Source organism: Diplodia corticola (genome assembly GCF_001883845.1).
Source record: "Diplodia corticola strain CBS 112549 chromosome Unknown scaffold28, whole genome shotgun sequence".
In the NCBI taxonomy this organism is placed as follows: domain Eukaryota; kingdom Fungi; phylum Ascomycota; class Dothideomycetes; order Botryosphaeriales; family Botryosphaeriaceae; genus Diplodia; species Diplodia corticola.
Window position 1 is genome coordinate 19,690 of NW_017971507.1, and position 17,769 is coordinate 37,458.

The 17,769-nt window shown below is 50.7% G+C and overlaps 4 protein-coding genes across 4 annotated transcripts; 2 read left to right on the forward strand and 2 right to left on the reverse strand.

Moving 5' to 3' along the window:
• Nucleotides 1-4,900: 4,900 nt before the first annotated feature.
• Nucleotides 4,901-6,850, reverse strand: BKCO1_280001 (heterokaryon incompatibility; the record flags this gene model as incomplete). Its single annotated transcript, XM_020273635.1, has 1 exon — nt 4,901-6,850. One exon carries the CDS (start codon nt 6,848-6,850, stop codon nt 4,901-4,903), a length of 1,950 nt encoding a protein of 649 aa, XP_020129987.1.
• Nucleotides 6,851-7,902: 1,052 nt separating this feature from the next.
• Nucleotides 7,903-10,042, forward strand: BKCO1_280002 (copper amine oxidase; the record flags this gene model as incomplete). Its single annotated transcript, XM_020273666.1, has 3 exons — nt 7,903-7,962; nt 8,015-8,446; nt 8,501-10,042. 3 exons carry the CDS (start codon nt 7,903-7,905, stop codon nt 10,040-10,042), a joined length of 2,034 nt encoding a protein of 677 aa, XP_020129993.1.
• Nucleotides 10,043-10,909: 867 nt separating this feature from the next.
• Nucleotides 10,910-13,009, forward strand: BKCO1_280003 (heterokaryon incompatibility protein; the record flags this gene model as incomplete). The annotated part of the gene is made up of 1 exon (XM_020273677.1): nt 10,910-13,009. One exon carries the CDS (start codon nt 10,910-10,912, stop codon nt 13,007-13,009), a length of 2,100 nt encoding a protein of 699 aa, XP_020129996.1.
• A 3,542-nt stretch (nt 13,010-16,551) lies between these two features.
• BKCO1_280004 (uncharacterized protein) lies at nt 16,552-17,358 on the reverse strand (the record flags this gene model as incomplete). Its single annotated transcript, XM_020273688.1, has 3 exons — nt 16,552-16,806; nt 16,865-17,278; nt 17,335-17,358. The coding sequence occupies 3 exons, from the start codon at nt 17,356-17,358 to the stop codon at nt 16,552-16,554; spliced, it is 693 nt and encodes a 230-aa protein (XP_020129895.1).
• Nucleotides 17,359-17,769: the final 411 nt, after the last annotated feature.

The following is a 17,769-nucleotide window of genomic DNA, read 5'->3' on the forward strand; positions in this document are numbered from 1 at the left end:
CTAGAACTCTAGGCCCTCGCGTTATTACGGTTTTCGCTAGCCGCGCTAGTATATACGGCGGCGATAAGTCCTAGTAGAGAAACGGAGAGCGTATTATCCGATTAGCTATCGTAGCGCGGGTCTCTTATATACTCTTCGTATACGCCGCGCGTAGTAGGGGTAGTAGCCCTCGGAAAACTATCTATAAGTTCCCGTATTCGTAGCTTCTATTATAACGTTAGTAATATAGCGTCTAAGTATACCTTCTTTTTAACCTCTTTAAACTCTAATGCGTAATCGGGTCGCCTAGAGAGAGAATCGGCGGGGTTAGAGGCCCTAGATTTATATTTAATCTCGAAGTCGAACTTCGCCAGCGTTTTAGCGTAGCGGGCCTAATATTCTAATAACTTTTTAGTGCTTATAAAGTATCTAAGATTATTATAATTATAGAGTACGCGCGTCGGGTACGAGGCGTATACGAGAAAGTATCGCTATACGTTAAAGTATTTAACGATAGCTAGTAGTTTCTTATCGTACGTATCGTAGCGTACTTCTATAGCCGTAAACTTCTTACTATAGTAGATAATAGATAACTAGTATTTTTAGTCGCCCTTCTACGCTTAGAGCTAGAGTAGGATGCCAGCTAAGGCGAAATCCGATATATTAATAATAAGTATTAGCTATAATACTAGGTCGTAGTACTAGAGGACCGGGCTATATAAAAAGGCGTCTTTTAGTGTGCGAAACGTATATATAGCGTCGTCTAGCTAGTAGAACTAAATATACTACTTAGTTAGGCCCTTTCGGGACTTCTTCGTAGGTGCTCCCTTAGATGCCCGAGTAGCGTCCCGGAGGAGGTTATTTAGGGGCTTAGTAATAGAGAAGTAGTTCTATACGAATCGCCTATAGAAGTTAATAAAGCTAAGAAATACTTATATATTACGAAAGAAGCCAGGTTCCGGCTATTCTTAAATAGCCTTTACGCGTTCGGGGTCTATTACGACGCCGCTAGGCGTTACGATAAACTCTAGAAACTCCGCGTAGGTCGTATAAAAGGTATACTTTAATACCTTAATATATAAGCTCTAGTCCCGGAGGCGCTAAAGTACCTACTAAATATATTAAACGTAATCTTCCTCGTTTCGAGAGTAGATTAAGATATTATCTAAATATACGACGTAGATAGTGTCTACGAGGCTTTCGAGAGCTTTATTAATATAGCTCTAGAACGTAGCCGGCGCGTTAGCTAGGCCGAAGAGTATAACGAGATACTTAAATAGGCCGTATTTTATCTTAAAGGCCGTCTTCTACTCGTCGCCCTTACGAATACGGAGCCTATAATAGGCGTTACGTAAGTCTAGCTTCGTAAAGATCTTCGCGTAAGATATACGGTTTAATAGTTCGCTAATAAGGGGAAGCGGGTATCGATTCTTAATCGTAACCCGATTTAGCCCCCGGTAATTAATATATAATCGTATAGTCCCGTTAGGCTTAGGAACGAAGAGGATTAGCGCGCTAGTAGAAGACTTACTAGGCCGAATCTAGCCCTTCTTAAGAGCCTTATCGAGGTATTCTCGTAGGATCTATAGCTCTCTTAGCGAGAGGTTATAGATAGATATCTAGGGCGGCGACTTACCGTCCTCTAGATCGATCGTATAGTTATATTTAGAGTTCTAGGCTAGCTTACCGGCTAGTTCGTTCGATACGATATCTATAAAGTCTTAGTATTAACTTAGGAGTTCTTCTTATAGCGCGGTAACCGTTGCGGCTATAAGAATAGGATTACTCTACGCTTTCGATACGAAGTATATATATTACGTATACGCGGCGTTAGTGCGTCGCGAATAGTACGTAGAGTTATAATCTCCGCCTTTCTACGTTAGTAGGAGCTAGTTCTAACTAGAAATCTTATCTTTTAGATTAATCTAGTAGACGGAATCGTCTAAGGCTAGTTAACTAGCGAATTATACCGTAGAGATAAGCTTAATACGGTCTTAGTATAGATTACCCTATTTAAGAGTATTCGTACTAAAGCGGGCGATAAGATCGGCCGCTTTTAGCTAGTCTAGGCCGAGAATTAGGTCGTAATCCTTAAAGAACGCGCCCTAGAATAGGCGCGGTCCGATAGTTCGCTTAACGCCTATCCCGTCTTTAGCCCGGAGGGTAAGTTTATAGAAGTTCTATATAGTTATAGGGTAGCTATCTAAGAACCGTACGCGGAGCGTACGCTTAACGTACGAGGAGAATACGCGATAGATACTTACTAGATCTTATCTAATAAGGTTTATATCGCTTCCCGAATTTAAGAGGGCCTTTAAGGCTACTAGCCCTTCCGGCGACTCTAGAAGAACGTTTATAACGATCCGTCCGGTTAAGCCTTAGTCGACTAGTCCTAGAGATAGGCGACTTAGGGCCGCTACTAGGACTATTCTTTTCCCGAGGTCTTATCGTCCTTCGAGCTATCGGCTCTAGAAGGGGGTTAGTTACTAACCGAATTCTTATTAAACCGGCGGAAGCCCGAGTTACGCTTTATATACGAAGCGCCTACGCCTTACCTACGAGTCGACTTCTAGAAGTCTTTTTAGCGAGGCGGCTTATATCGGCTCGAGTTCCTTAACCGACCTCGCCTACTATTAGTAGAATAGGCCGGACGCGGGCGTTTATAGCCTACGCCCTAGCGCTATTATTTCTCCGTCTACGCTATCTTAACTAAGCCGAGCGTCTACTTAAGGCTAATAATTAAGTCGTAGAGTTTCTTAACCCCCTAGATAGTCTTTATCGTAGGATATTTAAGAAGTTCTTTACGATAGACCTCTAGGAGGTTCGTAAAGAAGAGGTTAATAAGAAGGTTCTTATCGGCTACCGCGTATAGAAGCTATTTATATAGGCTTTCTATACGGGCGCGGTACTTCTAATACGACGTACTAGACTTTATTAGAAAGCGGTAGAATATAACCGCATTCTCGTACCGCCGTAAGATAGGATTTCTTACTTAATCTTAAACGATTACTTTAAACTCCTCGAAGAGAAGCTCCCCTCGGGTTACGAATTTATCTAGGCGTCGATAGACGTACTAGGCGATTACTTCGTACTTCGCGAGGCTCTAGAGGGCCTAACGGGTTCGCTTCTTAGTATTCTAGTCTTATAGATTAAGTATATTAAACTTATTATTTAACTTATTAATCTACTTATCGAAATAGTACTAGATCGCGGTTTATAGTTCGGAAACGTTCTTTTCTCGCTAGATCGCCTTCCGCGCTTTAGAGTCGAGATATATACGAGAAGTATACGTTTCGGGTACGCTTAGCTAAGAGAGTATATTAATACGTTTCTATAGACTCTTAATTAAAGCGTTTAATTCGATAATTTAAGCCGAGAAGGTCGGGATTACTATAGAGAGCCTATAGATCTTAGTCTTTAGATTCGTAATAACGTCTTCGGGCGTAATCGTTATAGAGAGGGGTTCTTCTATAGCGGTAGATATCGGGGGTACCTCGTCGGCGTTATCGTCTAATTCGCTAAGAGTCGAATAGTTCGACCCGGTTAAGGGGTCTTATACGACCGTAGCGTTTTCGATACGCGACGCATACGCGTCGCGTACGGAAAGAAGAATTCGCTTAGAAGATATTCTAAACCGGCTATTTAAAGAGAAGGATTTAAATATAAGATATAAGGTACGAATAGAGAGCTTAAGATAGGTATAAGAAAAGGGCTTATAATTAATAGACGAATTCTTAGGGAATTTAGCCTTCGCCCGTAGGCCGAAGAGCTTTTATATATAGCTAAGCGAGAGTTACGTAACTAGTATATAACTTCTATAGGTCTCGTATATAAAGCGTATACGAGACGCGGCTATAGGTTCTTATACGAACGTCTCTATCGATAGAGGCTTAATAATAAAGACCTATTCGCCCTCGTCCGTTATAAACGAAGGATAAAGAAGCTAGAATAAAACTCTATTATCCTTAATAGCGGTATTAGGGTCCTCTTTAGTTTTACCGAGGGCTATAATATTCTTCTTAGACTTAGATCTAGACTCTAGCTCGTTTCTAGCGAAGATATTATTACCGGTAATACTAGCTTCGTTATTAACGAGCCGGTATCTATCGTCGAACTCGCTAGTAGATTTAAGGTCGATAATCTTTATAATAGTATAGATAGGAGGCGCGTCTTCGCGTTCGTTAAAACCAAGCGAATCGGGCGGTGGTAGTAATTAGCGGGCGACGTATATATCTAAGATACGTATACGTTCCTATCTAGGCGGTTCTCGTCTAATACGTATAATATAGTATATCGCTTCGTTTAGAACGTAGTCGGATATACTAGTCGATATAAACGAAGTATTATTACTAGAGGCTTAAGGCTTAAGGCTTACGGATTACGTTATTCGATAATCGTAAGTTATAAGAACTATAGCTTCGGTCGCACCGAAGTAGAGTAGAAGAATTTATAGCGTGGTATATGCGTTTAAAATACTATAATTGTAGTAGTAAGTATTATTATTATATTCGTTATTACCGAACGTGCTACACTAATCGCTAAAAAGTGGGGAGGGTGGTACGTTAAGATTTCGAGGGTGGTACGTTATCGCTTCCCGAATTTAACGGTATTCCGGGCGGATGCGCAGCTACGTTATTTTCCCTATCGCTCTATTAGTAGATAGTATGACGTGTGGGGGCGGTAAGGCTTTACGTCACTATTCCGTCTGGTAGGCTGGTAGACGTTAGTTGCGAGGCTGTAAAAGTGTCCATCTATCTCACCCGCATGTAGACACCTCGCACATCGGAATAGCAGCTGAACCACGGCCGCGGCGGCAGCTTCGTCAGCGTCGGCGCTGCTGTAGCGGGGAAGGAGGAAGGGGCTTGTTGCGGCAGCGCGGTGGAGGACGGTCTAGCCCCTAACGTCCTTCTCTTCGTTGCCACTACTCCAGTACAACAGCCTTGCATCCACGCGGCAGTTTCAACCAATTTTCCAACCGAAAATAGGCGACTCCCAGTCGACGCGAGATCCCGGCATTTGTTTCCATTGCCAAGGCCGTGATAAAGAAATTCGTGACCGGGCGACTGCCATCATCGAAGGTGAATCGATCAGTGACGGCGGTAGGTGTTTCTTCTGTGCGACTCCCTTGAAAAAAAACTACAAGGGCGAGAAAGTCGATCTCATATGGATCCGTGTTTGATCGCACATCTTGCTCACTCGACATGGCCGGCCAACGCCCCTTTCCCAGCATGGTGTCATCTACCAGGACTAACCGCCTTACATCCTGTTCCGTGTCTAAATTGATACGACCGACATCAGATTCCCCAAAAAAGATCTGAACTCTTCCAAAAGGAAGGTCTGGAGATTGTGGATCATATACAGACTTCAACACAATAGATGGTGTCGTCACTTGTGCCAACGCTAGCACGCGTCCTGGTTTCAGCGCCATTTCCACCTGAGCAGTAGAGAACTCGTTGAGGAAGTTCTGCAGGGGTGAATGGTTTTGTTCCATGCCGTGCATTGCTTTCCAGAGGCTCATGAAGGTAGGATAGCTTCGTTTAAAGTCTTGTGCAAAGTCTCCAAATGACCGTGGCACTTTAGTGGGTTGCAAAAGCTCAGGCAAAGGTGTTTTGAGACATCCCGTCTGGCATGCAATCGCGGCTGCCAAGATGAGGTTTCCACAACGGTCGAACTTCAAGTGCCTCGGCCAGCAGGGATCGAGACATGGTGTGTTTGACTGGTGTCCTTTCGGGAATCCAAATGTTGCCAGGGGAACTGTTTCCAAGTTGGCCGGAACCATCTGGCCGCGAACTGAGGCCCATGACCAAGTTGGAAAAATGTGTTCATTCGTGGATTCTCTGCGTTCAAGTGGCGAAATAACGGTCCAGGTCAGAAAATCATCGAAGCCTTGCAATGGAATGCCGAATCGGTGTTCTCCACACGCATCTAGGACGCCAGCAATGGCATTAAGGATATCGGAGTCTTTTCCGAACTCTCTCCTTGATGCTTCGTAAGCGGCCAACTGACAGAAACCGTATTTGTCGTTAATTCCTCGAGACCTGGATTCATAATTGGCCATTGGCACCTCTGCTGGTGGTTCGCTCTCGAAGAACATGCGCGTGTCAGAGTATTCTCCTACAAGTCCGTCTTTTGTGAAAAAGAGGACCTTTGCAGCGAGGAAATTTTCCTGAAAAGTCCATCCACGACTGCTCCACTTCGACAGATGGACCTCGTCCAAAAATTGCCACGTACTTGTGTTGGTTTCCCAAAATTCGCGGCCCGAGAATTGTGTTTTGTACCGAGGCTTGCATCTCAGCTTGGAAACTCCTGGTAGACCAGAGTCGGAATCGCCTTCCAAGGCTACCAAGACGAGAACAGCGTGACTGTATATGCGGCCCATAACGTTGATCTGGGCTTTCTTGGTGGGATTGTTGTGTTCATCTTGCGGAATGCAAAACCGATCGACCCATAAATATCGCTTCCCGAGCCCGCGACATGCGGCCATAGCATCTTGGACAGTAGCTGGAATTCCTGGCCCCTGGAGACTGTACTGTTCTTCCAAGTCTCGGGAGTTGCTCAGCGAGAGGTGTAGGAATTTGCTATTCAATGTCGCATCACCCCAAATATAGCTCAAAGCAACGTACTCGAAGGTCTTTGGTGCTTTCACAACGCAGCACTTCTCCACGTCGATTAGTCTAAATCCAGTCGGGGGTGGATCCAATGGCTCAGGTGCAACGGCTGCTTCCAGTAACGGAGCTCGAATTCTTTCCCAGCGGATTGTCTCAGGAATGAACGACTCGGCCTCTAGAAGACTTCGCGCTTGATCAGGAGCCAGCTTCTTGCTGCCAATCTCTATACTCTGGACTCGTGCGTATTGACCTTTTCGAATCATTAAGGTAAATGGACCATATGCTTGCGAGCCAAAAATACCATATCGGCATGTTTGCAGGCGAGCTCGAAAATCGCCTTGGAAACGTTCCAGACGCGCCGCGACCTCAGAACGTGCCACACGGGCCGTGATCTTCGCAACCAGAGAACAGAATCCACAGGTTGACTGTCTGGCTTCGATTTCAGGAAGAGGATCTAGTTCAACCTCCATGCCGGAGATTCTATCCCAATTCCAAGCTTTCAGACGCAGATGGTCGCAGAACGAGCATAGACCATCACAATCGAGTCGCTCGCGTAAAAATTCGGAATCATGAGACGAATGTGAAGGAATGGCGTGGAAAGTGAGGTAGCAAAGCTCTTTCAGTGACCTTGAGGAGTGATCACTGGTGGTCGAAATCCTTTCCTGGCTTTGCAGGTCTGCGCAGTACCGGCATTCATCCGGGTACGTTTGTTTTTCCCCAAAGCAATACAAGGGCCGATCCAACCCTTTCCAAAGCTCCGGCGCCTGTGCATTGTCGGGGGGTGAGACGGAGTGAGGGCTCATTTCTCGCCACAAGATGGTGGGATGATTCTGGAGTGGCTTTTGTCAAGGCGCAGTCTTCAGGATGAAGGGAAGTGGGCTGCAAAGTCTCGCCGCCAGGGGGAGCTTAAAGGAAAGAAACTCCGCTAGGCAGCAGCTCATGTGATAAGTAAAATCTACTGGGGACGCGCCGTACCCGCCATACTCCCGGATTGAAGCCTCAACATGGGAAGCAAAGCTGTCGATCTCGCTTGTTGCTTTCTTATCGTGGTTTGGATTCCGGCTCCAGTTTCCTTGCCGACACGTGACAAATACAAGGAGCCCTTGCTTATCGTCTCGCGCCTGCAAGCTGCACGTCGCTCATTTGTTGCATCCTCGCGATCTTCTTTTTTTCCCTCATCTCGGCATGATACATCACTCCTTCGTGGCGCCAATGGCGGGAAGATACTTAGAAGTCTATTTAACATTGTTTATACTCACACACATCGTTCCGCAACCCACGTCTTTACCTCTAGATCGCCTTTGCATCTGCCAACATGACCGATTTATCATTACCCCACCCATTTGATCCCTTGTCCCCCGAGGAAATCCGACTTGTCTGTATACCAACGCTTAGCATGATAATGACCACATTCTAACAATTCAAAGGCAGGGCAAATTGTTCGCGATGATTTGGCTGGCTCTGACGTTAATTTTCGGGTCATCACACTGCTTGAACCTGCAAAAGACGAGATGATGGTCTTTCTCGAGCAGGAACATTCAGGCGTCGGCTCAGCTTTGACCCCGTCGCGAGTAGCCAAGGTTCAGGCTTACGTTGGGGAGGCTGGAGAAAAGAAGAGATTCACCGAATTCATGATCAATCTCAACACGAGATCCATCCAGTCCAAGGAAGAACTTCCAGGCAAGCATTCGTACATCGATGCGGATTACATGCGCCAGGTCGAGAAGGCCTGTCTTGCGGACTTCAGGGTGCAAGATGAGATCAGATCCCTCAATCTTCCTGAAGGCGCCACTGTCGTGGTTGAGCCGTGGGCGTATGCAACGGATGGCATGAACGACATGAGTGAGCGTGTCACTATGGTCAGGGTCCAGATGTCCAATCAACAAAGAAACTCTCGCTAAAAAAGCAGATAGTGTTGGTTCTACATGCGACTCTCTACACATCCAGATGCAAACTACTACGCGTATCCACTCGACCTCTGCGCCGAAGTCTCAGAAGCACTTGAGGTCACCAGGCTGTATCGTTTGCCGTCGGGCGCCGAGGAACACATCAGTGATGTCAAAAAGCGCTTTGACTCTGGCAAGGTCCATGGCACAAGCGAGTATCATCCAGACCTGGCCAAAGAGCGCCGACAAACCACACGTCCATACCACGTCTCGCAGCCTGAAGGTCCTTCGTTCAAATTCTTTGGAAACTCCCTGAACTGGGAGAAATGGACTCTCCGGGTAGGTTTCAACTACCGCGAAGGCATGACTCTACACGACGTTCGCTACGACGGCCGTAGCTTGTTCTACAGGCTTTCACTCTCCGAGATGTTTGTCCCTTACGGCGACAGCCGCTGTCCTTATCCCCGAAAGGGCGCATTTGACCTTGGCAATGACGGAGCCGGCGTCAACGCGAACAATCTCCAGCTCGGCTGTGACTGTCTCGGACATATCAGGTACATCGACGCCTGGCACAACACAAGTTCCGGTGATCCTGTCAGGCTACCGCACATCATCTGCTGCCACGAGATTGATGATGGTATCCTGTGGAAGCACACCAATCCCCGGACTGGAAATGCTGTCGTGACGAGATCCCGCGTGTTGGTTCTTCAAACAATCATCACGGTCAGCAACTACGAGTATATTTTCCTCTTCCATTTCGGTCAGGATGCATCCATCCACTACGAAGTCCGTGCAACCGGTATACTTTCTACAGCTCCAATCGACGTCGGAGACAAGGTGCCGTATGGGACCACTGTAGCGCCTGGTGTGCTTGCACCCTACCATCAGCACCTTTTCTGCCTCCGCATCGACCCTGCGTTGGACGGCCGCCTCAACTCTTTGGCTGTGGAAGAGTCACACCCCATGCCCATTGATGATGAGCAGAACCCATTCGGAGTCGGCTACGTGACCAATTCGAACATCGTGTCCGAGGAGGCTGGCTTGGATCTGAATTTTGCAAGCAACCGCGTCTTCAAAATCATCAACGAGAATAAGATCAATCCTGTCACCCACACGCCTGTCGGTTTCAAGCTGCTTCCCTGCTATAGCCAGATGCTGCTCGCCCATCCCAGCTCATACCATGCGCGTCGGTCCGAGTACGCCGCTCACGCAGTTTGGGTCACCCGCTACAGCGACGACGAGCTCTACGCAGCTGGGAAGCATACCATGCAGTCCCAGGGTGGTGAAGGAATCGCGTCGTGGATCCGTGGCCGGAAACGAGACACCGAGCAGCCATCCTCCGTCAGAAATGAGGACATTGTTGTCTGGCACACATTCGGATCCACTCATAACCCACGCATCGAGGACTGGCCTGTGATGCCGTGTGAGAAGATGGTTGTCGGATTGAAGCCTCTCAACTTTTTTCTTCGAAATCCTGGACTTGACGTCGCCGTCTCGACGCAGCACTCCAACCAGAGCACTCTGGTCAGCGATGAAGGCGGTGGGTGTTGCGTGAAGACGAAGTTGTAGTCACAGAACTATCTAAGTGGTCATGATTTCGGAGAAGTTTCGAGTCATCACTCTGTTCTGAATACCTCAAAGTTCCCCCAGCATTATCGACGATCTCAGTGATTAATCAGCGTCCCTCGTATGACCAAGCTCGTTTGTTGATTGGAGTTTCGATCTCCTCTATCCTTCGGCACCGTCTTCCCGTCCTTATTTGCCGGCCCGAGAAGCCTGACTTGGGCAATCCATTCCCCTTCGCCAGCAGAGGTGTGGGTATCATGCACGAAACACCTGAACATAAGATGGAGTAAACTCGGTGACGTCCAGTACCAAGATTGCTGTGCACGACTCCGTTTACGCGTCGGTCATATCGGAAGTGGGTGACTTCTCGCGGCTCACTTCAAGCAGCCTTTCGAGCTTGCCCGGTCGGCCCTTGCCCGATTCGACGCGCTCATCCACCAGCTTCTTCGATACCTCAGTTAACGACGATGCCTCCGACGTCCTTGTATTGGCGAAAAACCCGCACTCCATGCTTTCCTAAAATGTTGTATCTGCTAGTACCGCGTAGTGTTGCCTTTTGACAAACTCATTAGTCATTACGGTTTCTCCTCTCTGCCTTTGCCATTTACTATGACTATCTCCCGTAAATGGCTCACATGATACACAGAGTGAGTATAAATTTCTATTGGTATGTACTATAAATAGAACAAAGGTCGTTGCATAGCACGGCAGTCAATTTGTAAGCAGAAGAAGCGGGCGCAACGTCAGCCCGGGCGATCCATGGATTCATCAGAACACTATGCTTCGATCGCGGTTCTCCCTCCCCAGAAGCTATTGGAGATGACTTGCGAAACGTGCCATCTTATCGGTCGGAAGATCCAGTCGAACGAGATGTTCGGCAGCGTCTCCCTCGGCACGTACGGGGAAATGCAGCGCAAAAGCGACTGCGTGACGTGTCAGCAAATTGCGGCTTTCCGACCCATGTCCCCGGACACAAAGATGGAACTGATGCGATTTCGGCAGCCAGCGAGCGAGTATCAGATTGCAGACGAGGACTACACCGATTTCATGATGGACATTATTCCCTTGCGGGCAACTGCCAAGGCGCAAAGCCATGGCGTTCTCTTAGATGAGGGTTGGATTGATGTCGGGAAAATCAGGGCGTGGCTGGGCTACTGCACAAAGGCACATGATGATGCATGTAGTCACCTGTCTGGTATTCCTCCGGTGGAAGCGCTCCTGCTTATCGACGTCGAGAAAGGCTGCCTAGTGGAACACCCAGGAGACGTCGGATATTTTGCACTCTCGTACGTCTGGGGGCGCCTTGAGAACACAGCCGAGACGAGGGTGTCCAATGTGGAGAGACTGCGGCAGCCAGGGTCAATCACGGCAAACACACCAGACTCGAACCTCCCAGAAACAATCCGAGACGCCATCCGCCTCGTCCAGGCCATCGGAGAGCGCTTCCTCTGGGTGGACCGGCTGTGCATTGTGCAAGACGACCACTCCAGCAAAGCCAAAGCAATCCAGGCAATGGGCGCCATCTACGCAAACGCACACTGCACCATCGTGGCCGCCGACGGCCAAGACGCCGACTACGGGCTCCGAGGAATCGGCCACGGCTCCCAACCGCGCCGCCGTCCGCAGCAGCTCCTCGACTTTCCGCACTGCGGGCCTCTCCTTCAGCAGCCGGAAATCAACGCTGAGGCCCAGTCGCGCTGGGGCACGCGCGGCTGGACGTACCAGGAACAGCTGTGCTCGCGGCGGCTGCTGATATTCGCTGAGCAGACGGTGGCCTGGCGGTGCCAGCGCGCCGAGTGGCGCGAGGACATGACGGCGGAGCCGGACGAGCCGCACGCACCCCGGCCCCCGCTCCTTACCAACAAATTCGACGTCCTGCACGCCCGCGCCTGGCCGGACATCATGCAGTGGTGCAGCCTCCTCCACAGATACAATCGCCGCGAGCTGTCCTATGTGAGCGACACCCGCGCCGCCTTCACCGGCATCGAGACCATCCTTGCTCGGGCCTTTCTGAGGGGCTTCTGCTATGGAATGCCCGAGCTTTTCTTCGACCTTGCCCTTCTTTGGCAGCCCATGCGTCCGATGACCCGCAGGACTATGGCGCTTGGCTCGGGTGATGAGGATGGATATCTACCGAGTTGGTCGTGCCTCGGCTGGCATGGGTGCCCTGATCCTCTGAGCTATGCAGCCCATGACTACATCGCGTCCATAGATGGCGGTGCATGGTTCCGGCGGACGACGTTGAGGCTCACGCCGCTGGTAGACTGGATTCAGCTCGGCCCTTCTCGAGAGGTACATGGCAGCTGGAACAAAGCTGGACGGCGTGAGCGCCGCATCAAGAGCAGCTACCTCACTTGGAGAGACGCTGTGGGTGAGACGGCGGCCGGAGACACTGGTTTGGAAGGATGGCAGCTGCACGATACTGCTCTTAACGGTGGCAGGGCTTGGTACTCACACCCAGCTGCCGAGGGGGTGATATTCAATTACCCCATACCGATGCCCTCAGCAGCATTGCAGCAGCAATACGAGTCTTACTCTCACTGGTCTCCGCTATTACGCCTCCGTTCCAAGGGTGCTCGCTTCGTAGCCTGTGGATCAGCCCCGGGTCTTGATATGCGGCAGGTTCTCTGCGTGTATTTGCAGGATGTCAAGGTGGGTCAATGGGCCGGCCTGCTCCGCCTGAACGAGCCTTTGGATGGCACCAACTTCTCAGAGGGCGAGTATTGTGAGCTTGTGGCCATCAGCGAGGGGAGCGCTCGCAACGATGCTGATGAGAGCCCTTACCTCGAAGAGTGGAATTGCAACAAGAGACCCGGGTTTGGTAGCGCGGATGGATGCTACCAGTTCTACAACGTGCTCTGGGTTCAGCGCGAAGCCGACGGATGCACGACGAGGAAGGCTTTAGGTCGTGTGGAGAAGTCAGTGTGGGAAAGGCAGGATTTGATGGACATGGACGTACTGTTAAGATAAGCCATCTTTTGGACCACGCATGAAGCGTGCGAGATGGCGACGAACAGAAGGAAGAACTTCACAGCGTCGAGCTCTTCATGGAAGGTTAGAGCGGCAAAGATATCGACGTCAAATGCGGCATCAATACAGTCGGTATCGACAATGCTATCCTGTCGCGAGGGCGTTGCGGAAAGAATTAATGGCCTACAGCGTGGGGCTATCGCTGAGGTGGTCGAGGGCGTGGTAGGGTTTGGGCAAGGATGCTGATTCGTGTAATATTTGTTCCTGGGGGTATGCCGTACAGTGTAGAGTTGTTTGCCAGGTCAGGCGGGCAGTGCTGAGGCAGAGCATGGAACCCGCACTTTGTCACGCGGGACGGGACTCTCGTTTTCGGCTCTGCCACAGCGAACGGCACGAGCCATGCACGTTCTCGGGAGGAGAAGCGGTTGACCGCACGATGAGGGGGTGCGTCGGCGGCCACGAGTTCTTACCAAGTGGTCCACAACGTGTGCTTAACAGAACCACGCGACTGGATCCCATGCAGCGTGTTCGTCGAGCCATGAAATACGTGGGGCCGCCTCCCCACGTCCAAATGACCCGCCCTCGGCCTGATCGGCGTTTCGAACTAAATTAACTGTTCCCCTCACCTTCCCGCCTTGTCCCTCCCCTCTGTAGATCTGGAGACGCCGCCAGGCCCGCACAACAAGCGGCATCTTCGGTCCGTGAAGAACGTTTCACAGCTTTCGTCGGGGACTAGGTAGGGAAGCCTTACGAGGTTAGGCGAGACGTGTCACGGCATAACCGAGCCACACGCTCGTAACAAGTGGAGAGCTTACGCAGCCGTCGTCTCACTTCATTTTTTTCGCGGTGAAGCAGCTGCATTTTATCGGAGTATAACAGCCTGTGTCGCTCGCCATTAAGTCTGTCAACCAAAACGCCTCGTCTGCTCTTCTCTTCCACTCCCCCACCAGAGATCCATCCTCCAAGTCAATATGCGCTTCTTCGCCATCCTCGCCGTTGTCGCGGCCAGCCTGACCGGCGTTTACGCTGTTCCTGTTTGTTTCACCTTTTCTCAAGCTTGTGTTTTCCCTGAACATACCTGCTGATACCTTATAGTGCACCGAATGCGAGTACTGCACTCAGACTGGTGCTGCGTGTGCCATCAACACATGCGTAAGCTTACCACCGCCTTGTTTCCTTAAGACTAATGCTAACATAAATGTAGCCGACCGCCAAGGGTTATTGCTAGAAAGCTCCATCACTACTGAGCACCAAATCATGGCTTTCCACGCGTAGGAGGTAGCTTACAATGTATTACTTATCCCACGATTCTTCTCTTTAACGTGCTACATGACTGCATCAATTGACTTGTCCGTCTCCATCGCCTGTTGCCTGCAGGGAAGCCACTGGGAGTGCAGGGCGCCGCTAGTGCAGCGTCCTCTTTGCCGCGCCTCAAGGTTGTTGGGTTTCTTCTTTAGGCCCTTAAATCAACCATAATCTCTTGGTATTGTTTCCGGTCGGCATCTGTCTTCGTCTCCTGTGCCCGGCGGCTCTGCTCATGACTTCTTCGCTCAGCCTTGAGCATTTTTTGGAGCTATTTCTTCTCTGCACGGAATTGCTCTTCCTTGCTCGCCCACAGTCTCTGCCAGCCTATCTATCTTCGCTTATTGTTCACGCAATCCATGTACTTGAGCATTCATGGCCATCGCCTACTCAAAGAGGATTCTTTGAAGCTCGGTATCACGGCTCTTCGTGGCTTGTTTATGCGCTTCCTTGAGTTGCTGAATGTCTCTCTCGAACCTGCGTCTGGTCTCCCGCAGCTCCCTTTGGACTGCTTGACCAGCAGATGTCTCACCTAGGCTTTTCCTATCATCAATCATCTCCTGTTGGATGTTGAGGGGTCTTTCGGTGCGAATCTCAACCAGATAGTTGACAATTTGAATGGCATTCTCTCCGCTCGCGGTGATGTAGCGAATCACTCTACTGCCTCTTTCCGCCATATCACCCCACCAATTGTTCTTCCGGAGAAGCTCGGCCTCGCGGTGCTCTCCAAAAGCTTTTGGGTCACGTTGACTTGGCCCATATGCCTTCCCTCTACGTGTCACTTCGGCCGTAGTAACGATCCATGGCGCATCGGCAGCAACCTCAGCCCAACATCAACTACCATCGGAATTAATATGACACATGAGAGGGGCTTGGCCTGTTTTCTTCCAGTGTGTTGTCCTGAATTCCATTTAGCCCACAATCTGCCTCAGCCGCTAACTTCTAAAGATCAAGGAGGGATGCGTGGTTATACAGAGCTTCATCTGGAGATGGCGTAAGTACTACTAGACCGAATTCCGGTAATTCTGCTATGACGTCGAATAGGGCTTGCAGGATGATGTCCGTTGCGGCCCGAACCGTCGTCCCGAAGACGCCATCGTCGGATCCGGCGTAGTGCACGCAACCACAGCCCAGGCGGCCTTCATGAGCAAAGTCGACGCCACGGCTGCGGGGAGCTTCTGAGTAGGACGACCGAGCGAGAAACATGCAGATGTATCTGGCGTGGATTCTTGGCGGAGATAACGGGGACTGGTAGTGTGCCAGCTTGAACTGGCTACGGCCGACTCTCAGGCACCCGGCGCAGTCCTTCGCCACGGTACGCGTGCTGGAGCTGGTCGTGGATGAGTTCCTTGTTCCAGACATGGTGCGCTGCGTGGTGGACGATCCACAGAAGGAAGCAGTCGCGTACCACATAGACAAGTCCATGGCGGTGGAGAGCCCTGCCGTAAGTAGTCTGTATATGGGGATGTACTCGCCAAGCGAGCCGCCGGAGCCCCAGCTGGGCACGCCCGGAGCACAACCCGGATCGACCGACCATCCGCACTGGCCCGCGGATTCGAAGTGAACAGGGAACCCACACTTTTGGAAGCTTGAAACATCCACATGACAGTCAAGCCGGAAGACGTTCCCGAGGGCTTGACAATGAATAGAATTACGTGTCGACCGCCTTTGCGATCAACGCCATTGTGTCCTCCTGCAGCGCGGTGCACGGGTACACATGCCACGAGTCAGGGCCCCTGCACACGGAGCTTGCCAACGCATCCGATAGGAGTGGGCGTGTCGGAGTTGTTGTTACGTCTACATGGAGAACCCCGCGGCCGATCAGGGGCGTCTTTGCCGGCAAATCCTGCGAATTGTATGTACGTCATGCCAACATACATCTCGGTTGGCCTACCTATAGGCGATGATGACATGCATGTCACTCATCATCCACGGCTCGGCTACTGCCGGTGTGACGGCCTGGCTACCGAGCACCATAACCTTGAGAAACGGCACATCTGGCCGTCCAAGGCCACGCACACGGTGCCGTCACAGGTGAGAGGCGTGATGGTCCCGGAGATGCTCAGGTCGATGACGTACAAGGCGGCGAACTGCAGCACGCAGCCCTTGATCAAACTCGATTGATCCGAAAATAGCATGCAAAGATGATCGATTTGAAATCCAGATCTACAAGAGTAGCTAGACATCAGAAAGCTGGAGCCCATCGTGCGCTACCGCACCTGTCCTTTCGCCTTCCTCCTCTAGCAGGTGGCTCCAAAGTAGGTCGCCACATCAGGTACCCTCTCCTGGAACAGACTCATAATGGAGGTAGTGCTTGAGCAGACGTTGGCAGACCTCTTGAGCTTAGCTGGCAAATCGTACTCGACAGGGCTACCGACAGCAAATGCATCTGCGACGGTCTCAAATGTCACTTGAACAGGGTCACTGCCCCTCACGGTCAGGTAGCTCCTCAGAGCCTCGATCATTTTGTTGTACGAAGCTTCGTTGGAGCTCATCTGCATGGAGATATTAGCACCGCCTTGGCCAGCTTTGCATGCAGGGTGTCATGTTTACCTCGAATTGAGCGCCGATGGTGCCTTCCCACGCAGCGTTTCCGGTGGCTCCCGTATTGAAGAGAGCGCGCATCGAAGCAAACTTGCGGAACGGGAACGTCGAGTCCATCCAGGATACGAAGTGGGCAAAGAAGGATTGGGCAATGACAGAAGCACGCTCGAGTGGCTGCGACGTGTCACCCGTCACCTCCATCTTCTCCGTGAGCACGTTCAGCATGCCCTGGGTGGCTTGCAGGAAGCCGAACATCCTGAAGCGGGTGCGGAAACGCCCATTCCCGATTGCCTCATGCGAATGGAAGACGGTGATGCCCGTGTTTTGGATGCCACCGCCGGCGCGCTCCGAGAGGGCGTTTGTCTCGGGTGCCGGGTTTGCGGCGAATGGCGCAGCCATGGCCGTGGTGAAGGCCAGGGCGGACTGAGAAGATGGCGGGTCAGAGCAGACGAGAGCCATTTCGCGGATGAATGACTTACGGTAAGAGCAGAGAAGAACTTCATTTCGACTGGGTTTGTAGGGACGGTTTGGTTGGAGCAATGTGTAGGCTGTTTGCAGGAGGAGGGTGGAATGTGAATGTGATACTGAGCGAGATTCGTCTTTGCACCGCAACGACGACGGTTAAATAGGTTGCAGCAGACTGACGGTTGACCTCGCGGAAATGCCTTTGCATCGAAGCCTGTTGATGAAAACAGATTTCACTGGTCGGCTGCTGTCCCAACGTGCGCAGGTTGGTCTATACGAATCCTTCAAAAATCCAGTCACCAACATTAGGGAATTTTTCAACTGATCTCTCTCCACAAGAGCCCACCTGGAAGCTGTACAACATAGGAGAGGTCGTGGGGGCGGTGTTTGGTGGGTCGGCGAAGGTCTTAGCGAACCCTGCGAAGCGAATCCTTTCTGAATCCGAACCG